The 16,801-nt window shown below is 51.3% G+C and overlaps 3 protein-coding genes across 3 annotated transcripts; 2 read left to right on the forward strand and 1 right to left on the reverse strand.

Annotated features, from left to right (window-relative positions):
• The first annotated feature begins 12,673 nt into the window (after window positions 1-12,673).
• Window positions 12,674-13,089, forward strand: LOC130348325 (histone H4). Its single transcript, XM_056554729.1, has one exon. The coding sequence runs from the start codon at window positions 12,778-12,780 to the stop codon at window positions 13,087-13,089; it is 312 nt and encodes a 103-aa protein (XP_056410704.1). The 5' UTR covers window positions 12,674-12,777.
• Window positions 13,090-14,846: 1,757 nt separating this feature from the next.
• Window positions 14,847-15,259, reverse strand: LOC130348318 (histone H2A type 1). Its single transcript, XM_056554723.1, has one exon. The coding sequence runs from the start codon at window positions 15,257-15,259 to the stop codon at window positions 14,867-14,869; it is 393 nt and encodes a 130-aa protein (XP_056410698.1). The 3' UTR covers window positions 14,847-14,866.
• An 86-nt stretch (window positions 15,260-15,345) lies between these two features.
• LOC130348323 (histone H2B 1.1) lies at window positions 15,346-15,966 on the forward strand. The gene has a single exon (XM_056554727.1). It carries the CDS (start codon window positions 15,573-15,575, stop codon window positions 15,951-15,953), a length of 381 nt encoding a protein of 126 aa, XP_056410702.1. The 5' UTR covers window positions 15,346-15,572; the 3' UTR covers window positions 15,954-15,966.
• The last annotated feature ends 835 nt before the right edge of the window (window positions 15,967-16,801 follow it).

Consider the following 16,801-nt stretch of genomic DNA (forward strand, 5'->3'; position numbering starts at 1 on the left):
AAATAGCCAAAAACAAAGAGACCCACAATACTAATATTATTTCAAAAAGTATAACAATCTTTATTAGACAATAAAAAACTGTTTTTAAAAAATTAGAAAAAGGCAAAGGATGACCTTACACAGGAGACAACAGGTGCCAGTGGGCCTGGTATGGGTAATGTGGGTATTCAATCAAGAGTATACATAATATAAGGCTAGCGTAGCTGCATGTTTACAATATCGTAACAATAGGTATAATATCTAACATACATTGAGGTAACATAGGAAGCATTGTTACCTCAATGTATGTTAGATATTATACCTATTGTTACGATATTGTAAACATGCAGCTACGCTAGCCTTATATTATGTATACTCTTGATTGAATACCCACATTACCCATACCAGGCCCACTGGCACCTGTTGTCTCCTGTGTAAGGTCATCCTTTGCCTTTTTCTAATTTTTTAAAAACTGTTTTTTATTGTCTAATAAAGATTGTTATACTTTTTGAAATAATATTAGTATTGTGGGTCTCTTTGTTTTTGGCTATTTATTGGTACCCCCGGGACCTACATACGGCACATATTGTTTTGCCGTTTTTGTTGTTTGGCTAAATTGTCTTGTAGTTATGCAACAGCCGGGGGCATACTACATTGGCTGGGGATGCTGGGGATTGTAGTTATGCAACAGCTGGAGACACACTGGTTTACTACTTAACTCAGTGTGCCTTCAGCTGTTGCAAAACTACAACTCTCAGCAGTCACCGACAGCCAACGGGCATGCTGGGAGTTGTAGTTATGCAACCACCAGATGCACCACTACAACTCCCAGCATGCACTTTAGCTGATTGTGCAAGCTGGGAGTTGTAGTTACACAACAGCTGAAGGTACACTTTTCCATAGAAAGAATGTGCCTCCAGCTGTTGCAAAACTACAAGTCCCAGCATGCCCATAAGGGCATGCTGGGAGTTGTGGTGGTCTGCCTCCTGCTGTTGCATAACTACAGCTCCCAGCATGCCCTTGGTGCATGCTGGGAGCTGTTGCTAAGCAACAGCAGGAGGCTGTCACTCACCTCCAACGATCCACACTGCAGGTCAGTCCCTCACCACCGCCGTCGCTCCTGGGGCCCCGATCCCAACAGGGGCGCCGGGGATCGGGGTCCCCAGCACCCGGGGTCGTCTTCCCGCACCCGCTCACGTCCTCCGGAAGAGGGGCGGAACGGGTTGTGGGAGTGACACCCGCAGCAGGCACCCTGATTGGTCGGCCGGTAATCCGGCCGACGAATCAGGGCGATCGTGAGGTGGCACCAGTGCCACCTCACTCCTGCAGGCTCTGGCTGTTCGGGGCCGTCTCTGACGGCCCCGATCAGCCAGTAATTCTGGGTCATCGGGTCACTGGAGACCTGATTGACCCGGAATCCGCCGCAGATCGCTGGACTGAATTGACCCCCCTGGGCGATATGCCGGGATGCTTGCTGAACGATTTCAGCAGGCATCCGGCCCCGGCTCCCCTCCGGCTAGCGGTGGGGGCCGGAAATGCTCAGGGCGTATCCATACGCCCTCGGTCCTTAAGGACTTGGAAACGGGGGCGTATGGATACGCCCTATGTCCTTAAGGGGTTAAGACCCAGGGTGTGATGACGTATGCATACGTCATGGGTCCTGAAGAGGTTAAGCTGTGGGCAAAACTCCTTTCCCTCCGCATCAAAAAATTACTCCCCCACCTAATAGGAGAGGAGCAGGCCGGCTTCGTACCAGGTAGAGAAAGCCGTACCAACACTGAAAAGCTCTTGCAGGCTATCTCTCAGGCACAGCTCTCTGGACGGCCTCTGGCTCTTCTTGGAGTAGACGCCGAGAAGGCCTTTGACAGAGTTGATTGGCAATTCATGGAGGCGACCCTAAGGAAGTTTTAGTTTCCAGACTGGTTTATTTCTGCAATTATGTCCCTATACTCTCCCCCCTCCGCTTCCCTACTGGTAAATGACTCCATCTCACCCCCCTTACACATAAAAAACGGCACCAGGCAGGGCTGCCCCCTGTTCCCGACTCTGTTCATCCTTGTGATGGAGACATTGCTGCAGAGGGTGCGCCAGTGGTCAGGTCTCAGTGGATTCCACACACCGAGCGCCAAAATGAAAGTGCTGGCATTTGCTGACGACCTTTTGTTCCTATTGGCGAGCCCTCTGGAGGACCTACCCCCCCTGGTTCAACTATTTGACGACTTCGGTGCAGTTTCCAACTTCAAGGTGAATGTATCGAAGTCGGAACTATTGAACATTACCTTGCCCCCTAGAACATCCCGGCTGCTCCGCTCTCAATCTGAATTTAAATGTCAGATACGCATATTAAATACCTGGGAGTACATATCACCGCACAAACTGCCTCTTTATACGATGCTAACTTTGCTCCATTATTGACAGACATCAAAAATATTCTGGAGGAATATGATTTGCCCCTGATCTCTTGGTTAGGTAGACGCAATGTCATCCAATGTTATGTCCTCCCCAAAATCACATACAAACTCACCATGGTTCCCATAGCAATTCCTGATCGCTTTTTCATTGCAATTAGAAGGCTTTTTTCCGGATTCGTATGGAAGCGAAAAAGGGCCCGCATGTCACATACACTGCTCACCCGCCTGAGGTCGGAGGGGGGCATCGGGCTGCCGGATGTCCGTGACCTTTATAGGGGGATTCAGCTCCAGCGATGGGTATGGTACACCCACCCATCTCATGCGCCGTGTGGTTTGACTCTCCCCCAGGCGCCTGCTGATGCTGACCCACTAGCGGATGTCTGGTTGCCCCCTGCGTCCCACGCCAAATATAATGCAAAAAGCAATCATTTATTAATTGAGGGCATTATCTCCTCCTGGTCCTTTCTCTCGCCTTTCCTCTCCCCTGGAATTTCTCCTCTTCTTCCTTCGCATTTTATTCCTGTGGTCGTGGGGATGGATTCACCCACCTTTACTCCTTTGTGGAGGAGGTTATCAGGGGTTCCAGTCTCGCAGTTGTTCTCTGACGGTGGGATTCCGGCCGCAGGGGATATATGCCAACTATTCCCTGAGGTAAATCTGACCTTCCTGCACCTAAACCATATCGTCTTATGCTGTACTGCTTTCGCCAAAAAACATTTGCCCCTCAGAGCACTTACTGAATTTGAAAGCTTCTTGCTTTCCACAGGGGATAGGCCATGGAGGCTTACTGACTCGAAATTAGCCTGGAGGCGGGCGAGGCCTCGGGGAAGGCTGGGTTACCTGGCCTCGTGGGAGACGAGCTTCAGCTCCCCCTGAGTGACATGGAGGTGGATCGTATTCTCTCCTTCACAATCGGCCCTTCCAGATGTGTCCGTCTGCAAGAAAATCACTTTAAGATCCTCTCCCACTGGTACAAGGTGCATGAGTTCCTACATGCCCACGGTCTCGCCCCCTCCGGTCTATGCTGGAGATGCAAAGCCCAGGTAGGCACACACTCACATGTCTGGTGGCATTGCCCCAGCATAGCCTTGTTCTGGAAGGAGGTGGAGGCCAAGCTGGCCGACATTACTGGTACCACTATTCAACTCACACCGGAATCGGTCCTGCTGGGGTGCCCCTCCATCTCCTATACCCCCGCATCCAACACTCTGATCTCCCAACTTCTGGCGGCTGCTAAGTCACTGATTCCCTTACACTGGTTGCAAACCTCGCTCCCCTCAATGCAGGATTGGTACACCAAAATTTCCCAGATCTGCAGGTTTGAGGTAATGTCCAGTCGTGTAAATAGATCCTATGACTCATTCCTCAAGACCTGGCAGCCTTGGCTAGACTCCCCCTATTCCTCATGAGACTCCATGGCTGCTGAGGCCCGCCCTCTCCCCTCATCCCCCCCCTTTACCCCCCCCTTAGGCTCTCTGCCCTTATCCCCCCGCCCTACTCACCCCACCCTCATCTTCCTCTTTTACCCTCTTTCCACCCTGACCTCCTATTCCTTCTCTCTCGCTTACCTTCTTCTCTTCATTCACTTACAGCCCCCCCCCCTTTTTCCCTTCCCCCTCACTCAGCTACTGCCTACTACCCCATCCCCCATTTACCCAACCCTTCTGCTCACTTATCCCCACCTGAAATTGATTGCCGCTTATAGTGGCATTACTCCAGCTTCTCCCTCTCCCCCCCCCCCCTACACTTAACCTTCTCGCTCATCATATTTGTCCCCCTTTCTCCCCCCCCCCCCGAGATGCTGTGATTTCATGTCGTCCCCCTCCCCATGTGTCAGGTTAACAGAAATTGTGTATACTATTTCTCATTTGTTGTTCTGTTTTGTTTTGAATTGCAAAAACTGAGCATACTACAAACACCCCACCTGCGAGTGGACTTCATTCCCTTTTGTCTTTTTCGCTCAATAAAAATGATAGTTGAAAAAAAAAATACATCAGATGAGTCCCACAAGAGAAAGATTATCTAGACCTTCGAGACCCCTCAAGTTTCAGATGAAGAGGAGGAGATGGAGCAGGTCTGCGAGAGCCTTCAAGCTTCAGATGGAGAGGAGGAGATGGAGCAGGCCCAAGTGGAACAGGTCCAAGAGGAGCAAGTCCAAGCTCAGTCTATGGAGGAGCTGCTGCAGGACCCAGAAGTCAAGAAAATCCTAGACACTCCGGCCAACGACGAGTTCTTGGAAGGGCGCTATGAGAAGCCACAGGAGCTGACAGGCACAAGAGAAGAGGACCCGCCCGACCAGAGTGGTAACTAGTATCTGAACTAACCTCTCTTTTTATTCCCATGGCTGATCTCAACATCTTCTGCATTAATGTGAGGAGTATTAGAGCTAGGTTTAGATTTCAGACTGTCCTTAAGTTCTTAGATTCTCAGAGGTGTGATGTTTAAATCCTGCAGGAATGTGCTTTGTCTGCTTCTAGGTCTTACAAACATCTGGCCAGGCAGTGGCCTCACCGCCCTTTCTACTGGTCTGGTGGGGGTGACAGTAGGTCTGCGGGGGTGGCCATCCTGATCAGGGGAGGCAACTTTGCACTTGATTCCGTCCGGGAGCTCGTCTGTGTCAGACTTCTCGTCGCAGACGGTTCCTGGGCGGGTGAGCTCGTGCGGCTCATCAACGTGTTTGCCTCCCCTGAGAGGGATGTCTGACTGGAGGTTCTCCAGGCCCTGCGGGCTGAGCTCGCCACCACTAGGGCAGTAGTGTTGGGTGGTGACTTCAACTGCCCCATTGAGGTAGACGGGCGCAGTTCTGGCACATCCGCCAACCTGGACGTGACGTCTAAGCTGTTGATTGAGATGATGACAGAGGCATCCTTGCAGGACGTTGGTGGGTCCATCAGGAACGGCTCCGTAAACTATACGTGGAGCCGCCCCGATGGCTCGCTCCGTTCTTGGATAGACTTCATCTTCACTTCGAGAGCAGTCAGAAAGGTGTTGTACTTTATGGTCCCCTGCTTCTTCTCTGACCACAGGGCCATTCGATTCTGGGGGACTCTGGGCCATGGATTCCCACCTGGCCCAGGCTCCTGGAAGTTGAATTGTGCCCTGTTGGAGCAGAGGGAGATCATGGAGGAACTTAGGGATGCGTACCTTGTATGGCGTAATGACAAATGTCTGTTTAACTGCATCAGTGATTGGTGGGAATATGTTAAAGTCGAGTTCCGCTGTTTCTTTCAGGCAAAAGGCAGACACCAGGCGTGTGCGAAGAAGTGGGACTTCAGGAAGCTGCAGCGCGAGCTGCGGTCCCTGCAGGACCTGCTCCAGTGTGGCTGGGACATCAGGGAGGAGCTGGAGGAGACCAAAAAGAGCTTGAAAAGGCACTTTGAGGAGGAATCCAAGCGAATCGTCTTTCGTTCCAAGGTGGAGAACCTGGAGAAGGGTGAGAAGTGTAACTCTTTCTTTTTCAGGAAGCTCCATGCTGGCCACACGCCCCTGACTGAGCTACGAGGTGAGACCGGACACATGAGAAGGGGCAAGGAGGAGGTAGTGGGGGTTGTCTCCGACTTCTACAGCAACCTCTACGCCCCCAAGTCATCCGACCCCGAAGCCGCCGAGGGGTTCCTGTCAGGTATCACTAACGTGGTTGATCCCGCAGGTGCGGCAGCTATGGACGATCCCTTGACAGTGGGGGAGCTGCTCTCTGCCGCTAAATCCTTTAAGCCTGGAAGGACCCCGGGCAGTGACGGTCTCCCGGCCGAGCTCTATGTAGTGCTGGGTGACCTGATCTGTCCGGACCTGTTGGAGGTGTACGTGGAGATGGTGGTGGGGGGGCAGAATGCCTCAGTCGTTGAGGGAGGGGATGATCACGATCTTGTATAAGCGGAAGGGGGAGAGATGTGACCTGAAAAACTGGCGTCCCATCTTTCTCCTGAACGTGGACTACAAGATCCTTGCCAAGGTGCTGGCCAACAGGTTGAAATCTGTCATCGGGCAGATCGTCTATCCGAACCAGACCTGCGGCATTCCTGGTCGCAGGATTGCTGACAGCCTTGCCCTTGTGAGAGACACGGTCCATTACATCCAGGACAGCGGTGGCCGCGCCGCCCTGGTCAGCTTAGATCAGGAGAAGGCGTTCGACCGTGTCTCCCATGCATTCATTGGCAGGGCTTTGCGCAGGCTAGGTCTGGGGAAGATGTGTTGCTCTTTTGTTAACGTCATGTATTTTGATATTTACAGCACGGTGTTGGTGAATAGCTGGAAGACTAACCCCTTTCCCATCCTTTCAGGGGTTAGACAAGGCTGCCCTCTTTCACCTCTTCTTTTTGTTTGTGTTATAGAGCTCTTCGCTGAGACTATCCGGCAGAATGGATAGATCAGAGGGATCACCGCACCAGGACCAGATCGCTACGAGGTGAAATGCTCGCTCTACATGGACGACATGACCGTCTTCTGCGCTGACCAGCGTTCGGTGACTGCACTCGTCCAGACCTGCGAGGACTTCGGCAGAGGACCGACTAGGAAAGATGAACTCTAAAATCGGACTGTAGAGCTCCAGAAAGCTCACGATTGAAGGCAAGGCACTTGTCCTGCAGAGTGAAGTTTTGCCTGTGCTCCAGTATACCGCACAGGCCTGGCCTCCCCATACCACCATTTGCAAGGCCATCAACCGGACAGTGTTTTGCTTCATATGGGGCAAAATGGACAGAGTCATACCCCATCCTCAGTCTCCTCATCACCTCATACACCACCCCCAAGCCCCCCCTGTACCCCATCCTCAGTCTCCTGATACACCGCCACTCAGCCCCCCAGTACCCTATCCTCAGTCTCCTCATCACCTCATACACCACCACCCAGCCCCCCCCCTCATACCCTATACTCAGTCTCCTCATCACCTCTTACATTACCACCCAGCCCACCCAGTACCCCATTCTCATTCTCATCATCACCTCATACACCACCACCCAACCCCCCAGTACCCCATTTTCAGCCTCCTCATCACCTCATACACCACAACCCAGGCCCCCTGCACCCCGTCCTCATTCTCATCATACACCACCTCCCATGCCCCCCCCCCGTACCCCATCCTCAGTCTCCTGATATACCGCCACTCAGCCCCCCAGTACCATATCCTCAGTCTCCTCATCATGTCATACACCACCACCCAGCCCCCCCCTCATACCCTATACTCAGTCTCCTCATCACCTAATACATTACCACCCAGCCCACCCAGTACCCCATTCTCATTTTCATCATCACCTCATACACCACCACCCAACCCCCCTGCACCCCTGCACCCCATCCTCAGTCTCCTGATATACCGCCACTCAGCCCCCCAGTACCCTATCCTCAGTCTCCTCATCACCTCATACACCACCACCCAGCCCCCCCCCTCATACCCTATACTCAGTCTCCTCATCACCTCATACATTACCACCCAGCCCACCCAGTACCCCTTCCTCATTCTCATCATACACCACCTCCCATGCCCCCCCGTACCCCATCCTCAGTCTCCTGATATACCGCCACTCAGCCCCCCAGTACCATATCCTCAGTCTCCTCATCACGTCATACACCACCACCCAGCCCCCCCCTTCATACCCTATACTCAGTCTCCTCATCACCTCATACATTAAAACCCAGCCCACCCAGTACCCCATTCTCATTCTCATCATCACCTCATACACCACCACCCAACCCCCCTGCACCCCATCCTCAGTCTCCTCATGACCTCATACACCACCACCCAGCCCCCCCAGTACCCCATCCTCAGTCTCCTCATCACCTCATACACCAAACCCAGCCCCCCCTGCACCCCATCCTCCTTCTCATCATACACCACCTCCAAGCCCCCCCGTACCCCATCATCAGTCTCCTCATCACCTCATACACCGCCACCAAGCCCCCCGTACCCTATCCTTAGTCTCCTCATCACCTCATACATCACAACCCTGCCGCCCCCCGTACCCTATCCTCAGTCTCCTCATAACCTCATACACCACCACCCAGCCCCCCCTGCACCCCATCCTCAGTCTCCTCATACACCACCACCCAGCCCCCCCCCCCCAGTACCCCATCCTCAGCCTCCTCATCACCTCATACACCACAACCCAGGCCCCCTGCACCCGGTCCTCATTCTCATCATACACCACCTCCCATGCCCCCCCCCCCCGGATCCCATCCTCAGTCTCCTCATACACCGCCACCCAGCCCCCCAGTACCCCAACCTCAGTCTCCTCATCACCTCATACACCACCTCCCAGCCCCCCCATACCCCATCCTCAGTCTCCTCATCACCTCATACACCACCTCCAAGCCCCCCCTGTACCCCATCCTCAGTCTCCTGATACACCGCCACTCAGCCCCCCAGTACCCTATCCTCAGACTCCTCATCACCTCATACACCACCACCCAGCCCCCCCCCTCATACCCTATACTCAGTCTCCTCATCACCTCATACATTACCACCCAGCCCACCCAGTACCCCATTCTCATTCTCATCATCACCTCATACACCACCACCCAGCCCCACCATACCCCATCCTTAGTCTCCTCATCACCTCATACACCACCACCCAACCCCCCCAGTACCCCATTCTCAGCCTCCTCATCACCTCATACACCACAACCCAGGCCCCCTGCACCCCGTCCTCATTCTCATCATACACCACCTCCCATGCCCCCCCCCGTACCGCATCCTCAGTCTCCTGATATACCGCCACTCAGTCCCCCAGTACCATATCCTCAGTCTCCTCATCACGTCATACACCACCACCAAGCCCCCCCCTCATACCCTATACTCAGTCTCCTCATCACCTCATACATTACCACCCAGCCCACCCAGTACCCCATTCTCATTCTCATCATCACCTCATACACCACCACCCAACCCCCCTGCACCCCATCCTCAGTATCCTGATATACCGCCACTCAGCCCCCCAGTACCATATCCTCAGTCTCCTCATCACGTCATACACCACCACCCAGCCCCCCCTCATACCCTATACTCAGTCTCCTCATCACCTCATACATTACCACCCAGCCCACCCAGTACCCCGTCCTCATTCTCATCATACACCACCTCCCAGCCCCCCCCCTGTACCCCATCCTCAGTCTCCTCATCACCTCATACACCACCTCCCAGCCCCCCATACCCCATCCTCAGTCTCAACATCACATCATGCACCACCTCCCAGCCCCCCCTGTACCCCATCCTCAGTCTCCTGATACACCGCCACTCAGCCCCCCAGTACCCTATCCTCAGTCTCCTCATCACCTCATACATTGCCACCCAGTACCCCATTCTCATTCTCATCATCACCTCATACACCACCACCCAGCCCCCCCATACCCCATCCTCAGTCTCCTCATCACCTCATACACCACCACCCAACCCCCCTGCACCCCATCCTCAGTCTCCTCATGACCTCATACACCACCACCCAGCCCCCCCAGTACCCCATCCTCAGTCTCCTCATACACCAAACCCAGCCCCCCTGCACCCCATCCTCCTTCTCATCATACACCACCTCCAAGCCCCCCCGTACCCCATCAGTCTCCTCATCACCTCATACACCGCCACCAAGCCCCCCATACCCTATCCTTAGTCTCCTCATCACCTCATACATCACAACCCAACCGCCCCCCGTACCCTATCCTCAGTCTTCTCATAACCTCATACACCACCACCCAGCTCCCCCCTGCACCCCATCCTCAGTTTCCTCATACACCACCACCAAGCCCCCCCCCCCAGTACCCCAACCTCAGCCTCCTCATCACCTCATACACCACAACCCAGGCCCCCTGCACCCCGTCCTCATTCTCATCATACACCACCTCCCATGCCCCCCCCCGTATCCCATCCTCAGTCTCCTCATACATTACCACCCAGCCCACCCAGTACCCCATTCTCAGTCTCATCATCACCTCATACACCACCACCCAGCCCCCCCATACCCCATCCTCAGTCTCCTCATCACCTCATACACCACCACCCAGCCCCCCCATACCCCATCCTCAGTCTCCTCATCACCTCATACACCACCACCCAACCCCCCTGCACCCCATCCTCAGTCTCCTCATGACCTCATACACCGCCACCCAGCCCCCCAGTACCCCATCCTCAGTCTCCTCATCACCTCATACACCAAAACCCAGTCCCCCTGCATCCCATCCTCATTCTCATCATACACCACCTCCAAGCCCCCCCCCCCCCCGTACCCCATTCTCAGTCTCCTCATCACCTCATTTACCACCACCAAGCCCCCCTGTACCCTATCTTTAGTCTTCTCATTACCTCATACACCACCACACAGCCCCCCCAGTACCCCATCCTCAGTCTCCTCATCCCCTCATATACCACCACCCAGCCCCCCATACTGCATTCTCAGTCTCCTCATCACCTCATACACCACAACCCAGCCCCCCTGCACCCCATCCTCATTCTCCTCATACACCACCACCCAGCCCCCCCTGTAACCTATCCTCAGTCTCCTCATCACCTCATACACCACCACCCAGCCCCCCCCCCGTACCCTATCCTCAGTCTCCTTATCACCTCATACACCGCCACCAACCCCCCCCCCCCCCCCGTACCCTATCCTTAGTCTTCTCTTCACCTCATACATCACAACCCAGCCAACCCGTACCCTATCCTCAGTCTCCTCATCACCTCACACTGGCGTGACACCAACCTAATGGGGTGACACCAAGATGCTCCGCAGCATCCACCCATGTCATTAAAAGGAGAAGTTGTTAAGTTAGGGACTCACTTGAATCAGGTGACCGTGAAGTGACGAGTTGGCTTGTACAGTTTGAGTGAAATGTATAGTAACACTTGATTGTTCTATTGCTTCTCAGCACAAGTATGAAAATTACAATGTATGACATGTGAATGTGCAGCCATCACTTCCCCTCCCCCTTAAACTTGGACCCCCCCAAAAAAAAAAAAAAATAATAATAATAAATAATCATTTTTAAACTTTTTTTTTTACTTTTTTTTGTTTATTTCACCCTATAATTTTCTCTTTTTTTTGGCTTTGCTGTAGACTTAGTAGTAAAATGAAGGATGCCATTACAAAGTGTAGTTGGTCTCACAAATAACAAGCCTTCATATGGGTCTGTAGATGAAACATTGACAGAGATATAGATTTTTTTTTTTTTTTGTGAAAAGTTAAAAGAGAAAACAAATATATATAAAAAAATACAACATCATTGAGGGGTTAATGTAAAAAGGAGATTGGAAAAAAAATTGTAACAAAAAATACATATTTCTATTAAACACTATTACAATCAAATTAATTAAGGGCTAAAATTATAGCAGAATGAGAAAAGAAACTTGGCCAAAATTAGTAACTTTATATTGAACTTCGCTGAAATCTGCTCTGCGGCAACTTGATGGCAGAAGACACTGTTCAACACTTTTCCTTTCTCGCCTGAATCCCTAGAAGAGGCTGCACTGTACTTTGTCCCCACCTAGTGGTAAGGCTGAAGAATGTAAAGACTATTCAAAAGTTTTTTTCTTGTACTGTGTTCAGCTACCACAACATGGCAGTAAATAGTTTTCTATGTAACCCAATATATTATACCGTATAGGAGACCGATCGTAGGAACGAGCCCCGGCAGGAGATGACATTTAGGAATGAGAGTGAAAAGACCAATTAATCAAAGTAACATCAATGAACTTAATAGAACTAAATAGGATGATTGACGCTACAAAGAGAACATTTGGATGTAATTAATTAAGAGTTCGTTAGTATCTAATTTCATGGGTAAATATAAGTCAATGACGATGTAGGATGAGAATGAACGGAGACAATATGTGAGAGATCAGAATGGACATAGAATGGTGACTGCAGTGTAATTATATATAATATATACAGTCCCAGCCATTACACACCGCAGTCTCCGTACAGATATAAAACAAGAAACAGAACATGTGGACACTAAAGAGTTAACACTGTACGGAGCTATAGTCCTGATACATAGTATCGATTGGCTGATACCGGAGCTTTGGTGATTTCTCTCCTCTTCCTCTATATAAGAACAGGAGATGTCAGGACGGGCCCTGGTGATTATTCCCGGTCACTGTATACGGAGAGTGCCGGCGTCCGCAGCCTGAGAATGAGCCGCCTGAACGTGAGATCACATAACACGGGACAATTGTCTTCTCTCCCAGAGCGGAGAATTACAGGGTGAGCGGGAAATTCAAAATCACCAACGATTCTGTATTCAGCCAATCAAAAGAGAAGGGGAGGGGCCGGTAATGTAAATTCAGTAAAAGGAAACGCCCATGTTGACGTCATCTTGTTAAAGTTCTCCTTCTGGTCCGCACATGTGCTATATAAGCTAGGACTCCGCGCCTCAAACTTTATTCATTCAATTCTCAACCAGCAGGATGTCGGGACGCGGCAAAGGAGGAAAAGGTCTCGGTAAGGGCGGAGCCAAGCGGCACAGGAAGGTGCTCCGTGATAACATCCAGGGCATCACTAAGCCTGCAATCCGCCGTCTAGCTCGCAGGGGAGGTGTGAAGCGTATATCCGGCCTCATCTATGAAGAGACTCGCGGTGTCCTGAAGGTTTTCCTGGAGAACGTCATCCGTGACGCCGTCACCTACACAGAGCACGCCAAGAGGAAGACCGTCACCGCTATGGACGTCGTGTACGCCCTCAAGCGCCAGGGCCGCACTCTTTACGGCTTCGGAGGTTAATTCTGCTTCTACTCGGCTCCATCTCATCAACCCAAAGGCTCTTCTCAGAGCCGCCCACATGTTCTATAGAAAAGCTACAATTCTGTGTTTACACTGCTTTGTGTTATCGGAAATCTGTCGTAGTGTATTGTCCTTGTCTGTACAATAATCGTGGTTAAGATATAGAAGCTGCATATTGAAGAGGAAACCCGATTTTGGGATTTGCAAGGATCTTATCTCAATGGCCCGAGCTGTGGCTCCGGTATATGGTGCTCAAAGTGTTTAGTTTAGTAGCTCCATAGTTTCCTTTGCTGTAAATATAGATCGGCCGATGTGTTCAGTGATGGGGGAACTAGTAGCAGATCAGGTGGGAGATGTGATTCTATACAGAGCGATGAATATAATAGATGTGGAGACTCCTTCCCCTAAACATGTGGAGGGACCGTAGTATAACATTACATGGCCCAGATTATGATCGCTGCCCGGGAGTTCTGTACTAACACTGTACAATGCGGAGAATACATTACTAGCCGACACCCGCTTCCCTCCTCTTTCTCGCCGGATCATGTTCTATATTGCGGCATCTCTCCTCTCCTGGCGGCCCGAAGACTCCCGAAGCCCGGTCAGAGGTGACAGCTCCTGCCCCGCAGCTCCAACAAAGAGATATAATTCAGGATCCTGGCGATAAATATGTCACTCCTCACCCTAATATACAAACCTTCTACATTACATCACTTTGTTATATCGAGGACAATGCAGATGCATTTATTTGTTCTAGATCCCCTTAGGACACTTATCTGGTATAGGATAAGCAGGGTGTATAAGAGCAGCTGAAATTATTGTGCTGTGTTATTATAAGTTTTAGTCACCATCCACAGTTGTATCTATTTGCGCCTCTGTAATTTGTATCAGCACCTGGGAAATACTTGTTACTATTTGGTAACATGTAAAGATTAGAATACAAAGCTCTCACCACCAGGTGTCGCTATTGTAACACAATGTATCTGATCTGTATAAACTAACGATTTATACTGCTGCGATAGACGATCTATGGATAGATATAAGGAAACAATTAATTTACCAGAGATTTGGGGGTTAATGTAACCCTTTAGTTAATAGGTTGTGCACATGGCGTTTTATCCATCTGGAGAATTATTGGGCTTATTTCTTGTAAACGTAATATAAAGCCAATGCAGCCCCGAATGGAGACTAAATATGGGGGCGCTCTACTATAGTGCACCGTGTAAGCGTATATAGGGATTGGGACTAGTGAAGCAGAGAGCGCTCCGGGGACTGAAGGGGAAACAGCATAAATAACGAGGGACAATGAAGGGTTAACTTTGTAGGTGGAGCAATAACCCCGATAGTTTACGCTCATTGGAGATTGACTTTCTCGCTTTGTCTCGTCCCTGTACACGTGATTACATTACTGTCTTTGTCGCGGGGAAAGGCTGGCTGCACCTCAAAATCCATATGTAGAAACTGTACCCGTCCCCCTTAGTGAGGGTAGCGGGGATGGAGTGAGGAGGAAACTGTCCTTGTGCTGAGGGTCACATTCTGCTATAGGAAGTTTTCTGGTAGTTATTTTATTTTTTTTATATAAAAGTGAAGGTGTCCAATCCCTCTCATACTGTTAATGAAAGAAACTCATCAGTTCTACTATAACCCCGTATAAAGAACATGTCATAAGAAATCTAATCCTTATCAGACAAGATCAGCGGTGCCAGCTCTGTAGGAGACAATGTGGTGGCTCTTAGAAGAGCCTTTGGTGTTCGGGATGGTCTGGGATAAGCGGTGATCACTTGCTCTTGGCCGCTTTGCTGCTCTCGGTCTTCTTGGGCAGCAGCACGGCCTGGATGTTGGGCAGGACGCCTCCCTGGGCGATGGTCACCCCACCCAGCAGCTTGTTCAGCTCCTCGTCATTGCGCACGGCCAGCTGCAGGTGACGGGGGATGATGCGGGTCTTCTTGTTGTCCCGGGCGGCATTACCGGCCAATTCCAGGATCTCAGCGGTTAAATACTCCAGCACAGCGGCCAGGTAGACCGGAGCACCGGCGCCCACCCTCTCGGCGTAGTTCCCTTTGCGAAGAAGCCTGTGCACACGACCGACGGGGAACTGGAGTCCTGCCCGGGATGAGCGGGTCTTGGCCTTAGCCCGAACCTTCCCTCCTTGTTTGCCGCGTCCAGACATGACAACTTATTTCAGAATAATGTGATCATTCCCACACGTTCTGCTGGCTTTATAGTTCTCAGCTCCGCCCTCCGGCTCCTGTGATTGGGTAGATTTGAATCCGGCTAATGAAACTGGAATTGAAGACTCTCCAATAGGCGGCACTGGGCGGGGCGTATGACAGCACTGAGGTCACATGATTTGCTCTTCCAGTAGAGCAAGAGGCTGACGGCATTGCTCTTTTGCATGGGCTGCCTATAAATACGGCTGCAGAGGGAGTAAGCGACATCATTATCCTCTTTGTTTAAGTTAGGAATTCTTGAGATTGATAATCATGCCTGATCCCGCCAAGTCTGCACCAGCGCCCAAGAAAGGCTCCAAGAAAGCCGTGACCAAGACTCAGAAAAAGGACGGCAAGAAGCGGAGGAAGACCAGGAAGGAAAGCTATGCCATCTACGTGTACAAGGTGCTCAAGCAGGTCCACCCTGACACCGGCATCTCCTCCAAGGCCATGGGCATCATGAACTCCTTTGTCAACGATATCTTCGAGCGCATCGCAGGGGAAGCCTCCCGTCTGGCTCACTACAACAAGCGCTCCACCATCACCTCCCGGGAGATCCAGACCGCCGTGCGCCTGCTGCTGCCTGGAGAGCTGGCCAAGCACGCCGTGTCCGAGGGCACCAAGGCCGTCACCAAGTACACCAGCGCCAAGTAACCTGTTCCGCCTCCTGCTGTCACCCCAAAGGCTCTTCTAAGAGCCACCCACATTGTCTATAATAGAGCTGGGGCTTCTCCTGTCTGTATTCCCCGTATTCTCTTCTGTATATGTGGCCGCTATTCTGTCAGTACAGTCTATTGAGACTATATATATTCTGCTCCGGGATCGGGTGAGATCAGAGCGGCGGCTGCGGTTCTCACTGACTGCAGGATGTATATTCTCCTGTGGTGGAGCGGGGGGCGCTGTAGATCAGTTCTCCGTAGTTAACCCATTGCCCGATCTGTCTTGTGATCAGTATCTCCTCCACCAGATTCCCCGATTATTTCTTCTATAATCTCCGCGGTCCTGATCGATCACACAGCCTTACTGGAGTGGATTGTTGCGGTAACGCTATAAATCCTAATTTACTGACCGGGGAATCTATTGATCGGAATCGCCGGGGTTTATAATGAGACGCGCATCCTGCTGCCATAATCTTTGTGCACTGACTAGGGGGTACAATAGAGAAACAAGGATGATGAGGGTAGTAGTCAGACACTGAATCAGGCTCTACATCTCGGGGAGATCTCTCCATTGTTATCGGGTCTGGGGGAAGCGGAAATTCAAATCCTGAACATCCTGTGATCAGCCAATGAGCATTAGGCATCGGACGGGACCGCGCGCACGGCTCATTGTTAACCCTTTAGCGGCATGTGCACTACAATAATGAGACAATTACAACGCTCAGGGCTATAGCTCCCCAAATGTCACCGACTGATGGAGATATAACAATGTATCCGGGCGCAGGGATAAAGATCCATAATAGACGATACCATCAGCTCCAAATCTGCCCCTATTAGTCTGTG

The sequence above is a fragment of the Hyla sarda genome, unplaced genomic scaffold (assembly GCF_029499605.1).
Source record: "Hyla sarda isolate aHylSar1 unplaced genomic scaffold, aHylSar1.hap1 scaffold_88, whole genome shotgun sequence".
Taxonomy (NCBI): Eukaryota; Metazoa; Chordata; class Amphibia; order Anura; family Hylidae; genus Hyla; species Hyla sarda.

What these genes read in the sequence shown, in the direction of transcription:
- LOC130348325 (XM_056554729.1), top strand. Translation starts at nt 12,778, where the DNA reads ATGTCGGGACGCGGCAAAGGAGGAAAAGGTCTCGGTAAGGGCGGAGCC.
- LOC130348318 (XM_056554723.1), bottom strand. Translation starts at nt 15,259, where the DNA reads ATGTCTGGACGCGGCAAACAAGGAGGGAAGGTTCGGGCTAAGGCCAAG.
- LOC130348323 (XM_056554727.1), top strand. Translation starts at nt 15,573, where the DNA reads ATGCCTGATCCCGCCAAGTCTGCACCAGCGCCCAAGAAAGGCTCCAAG.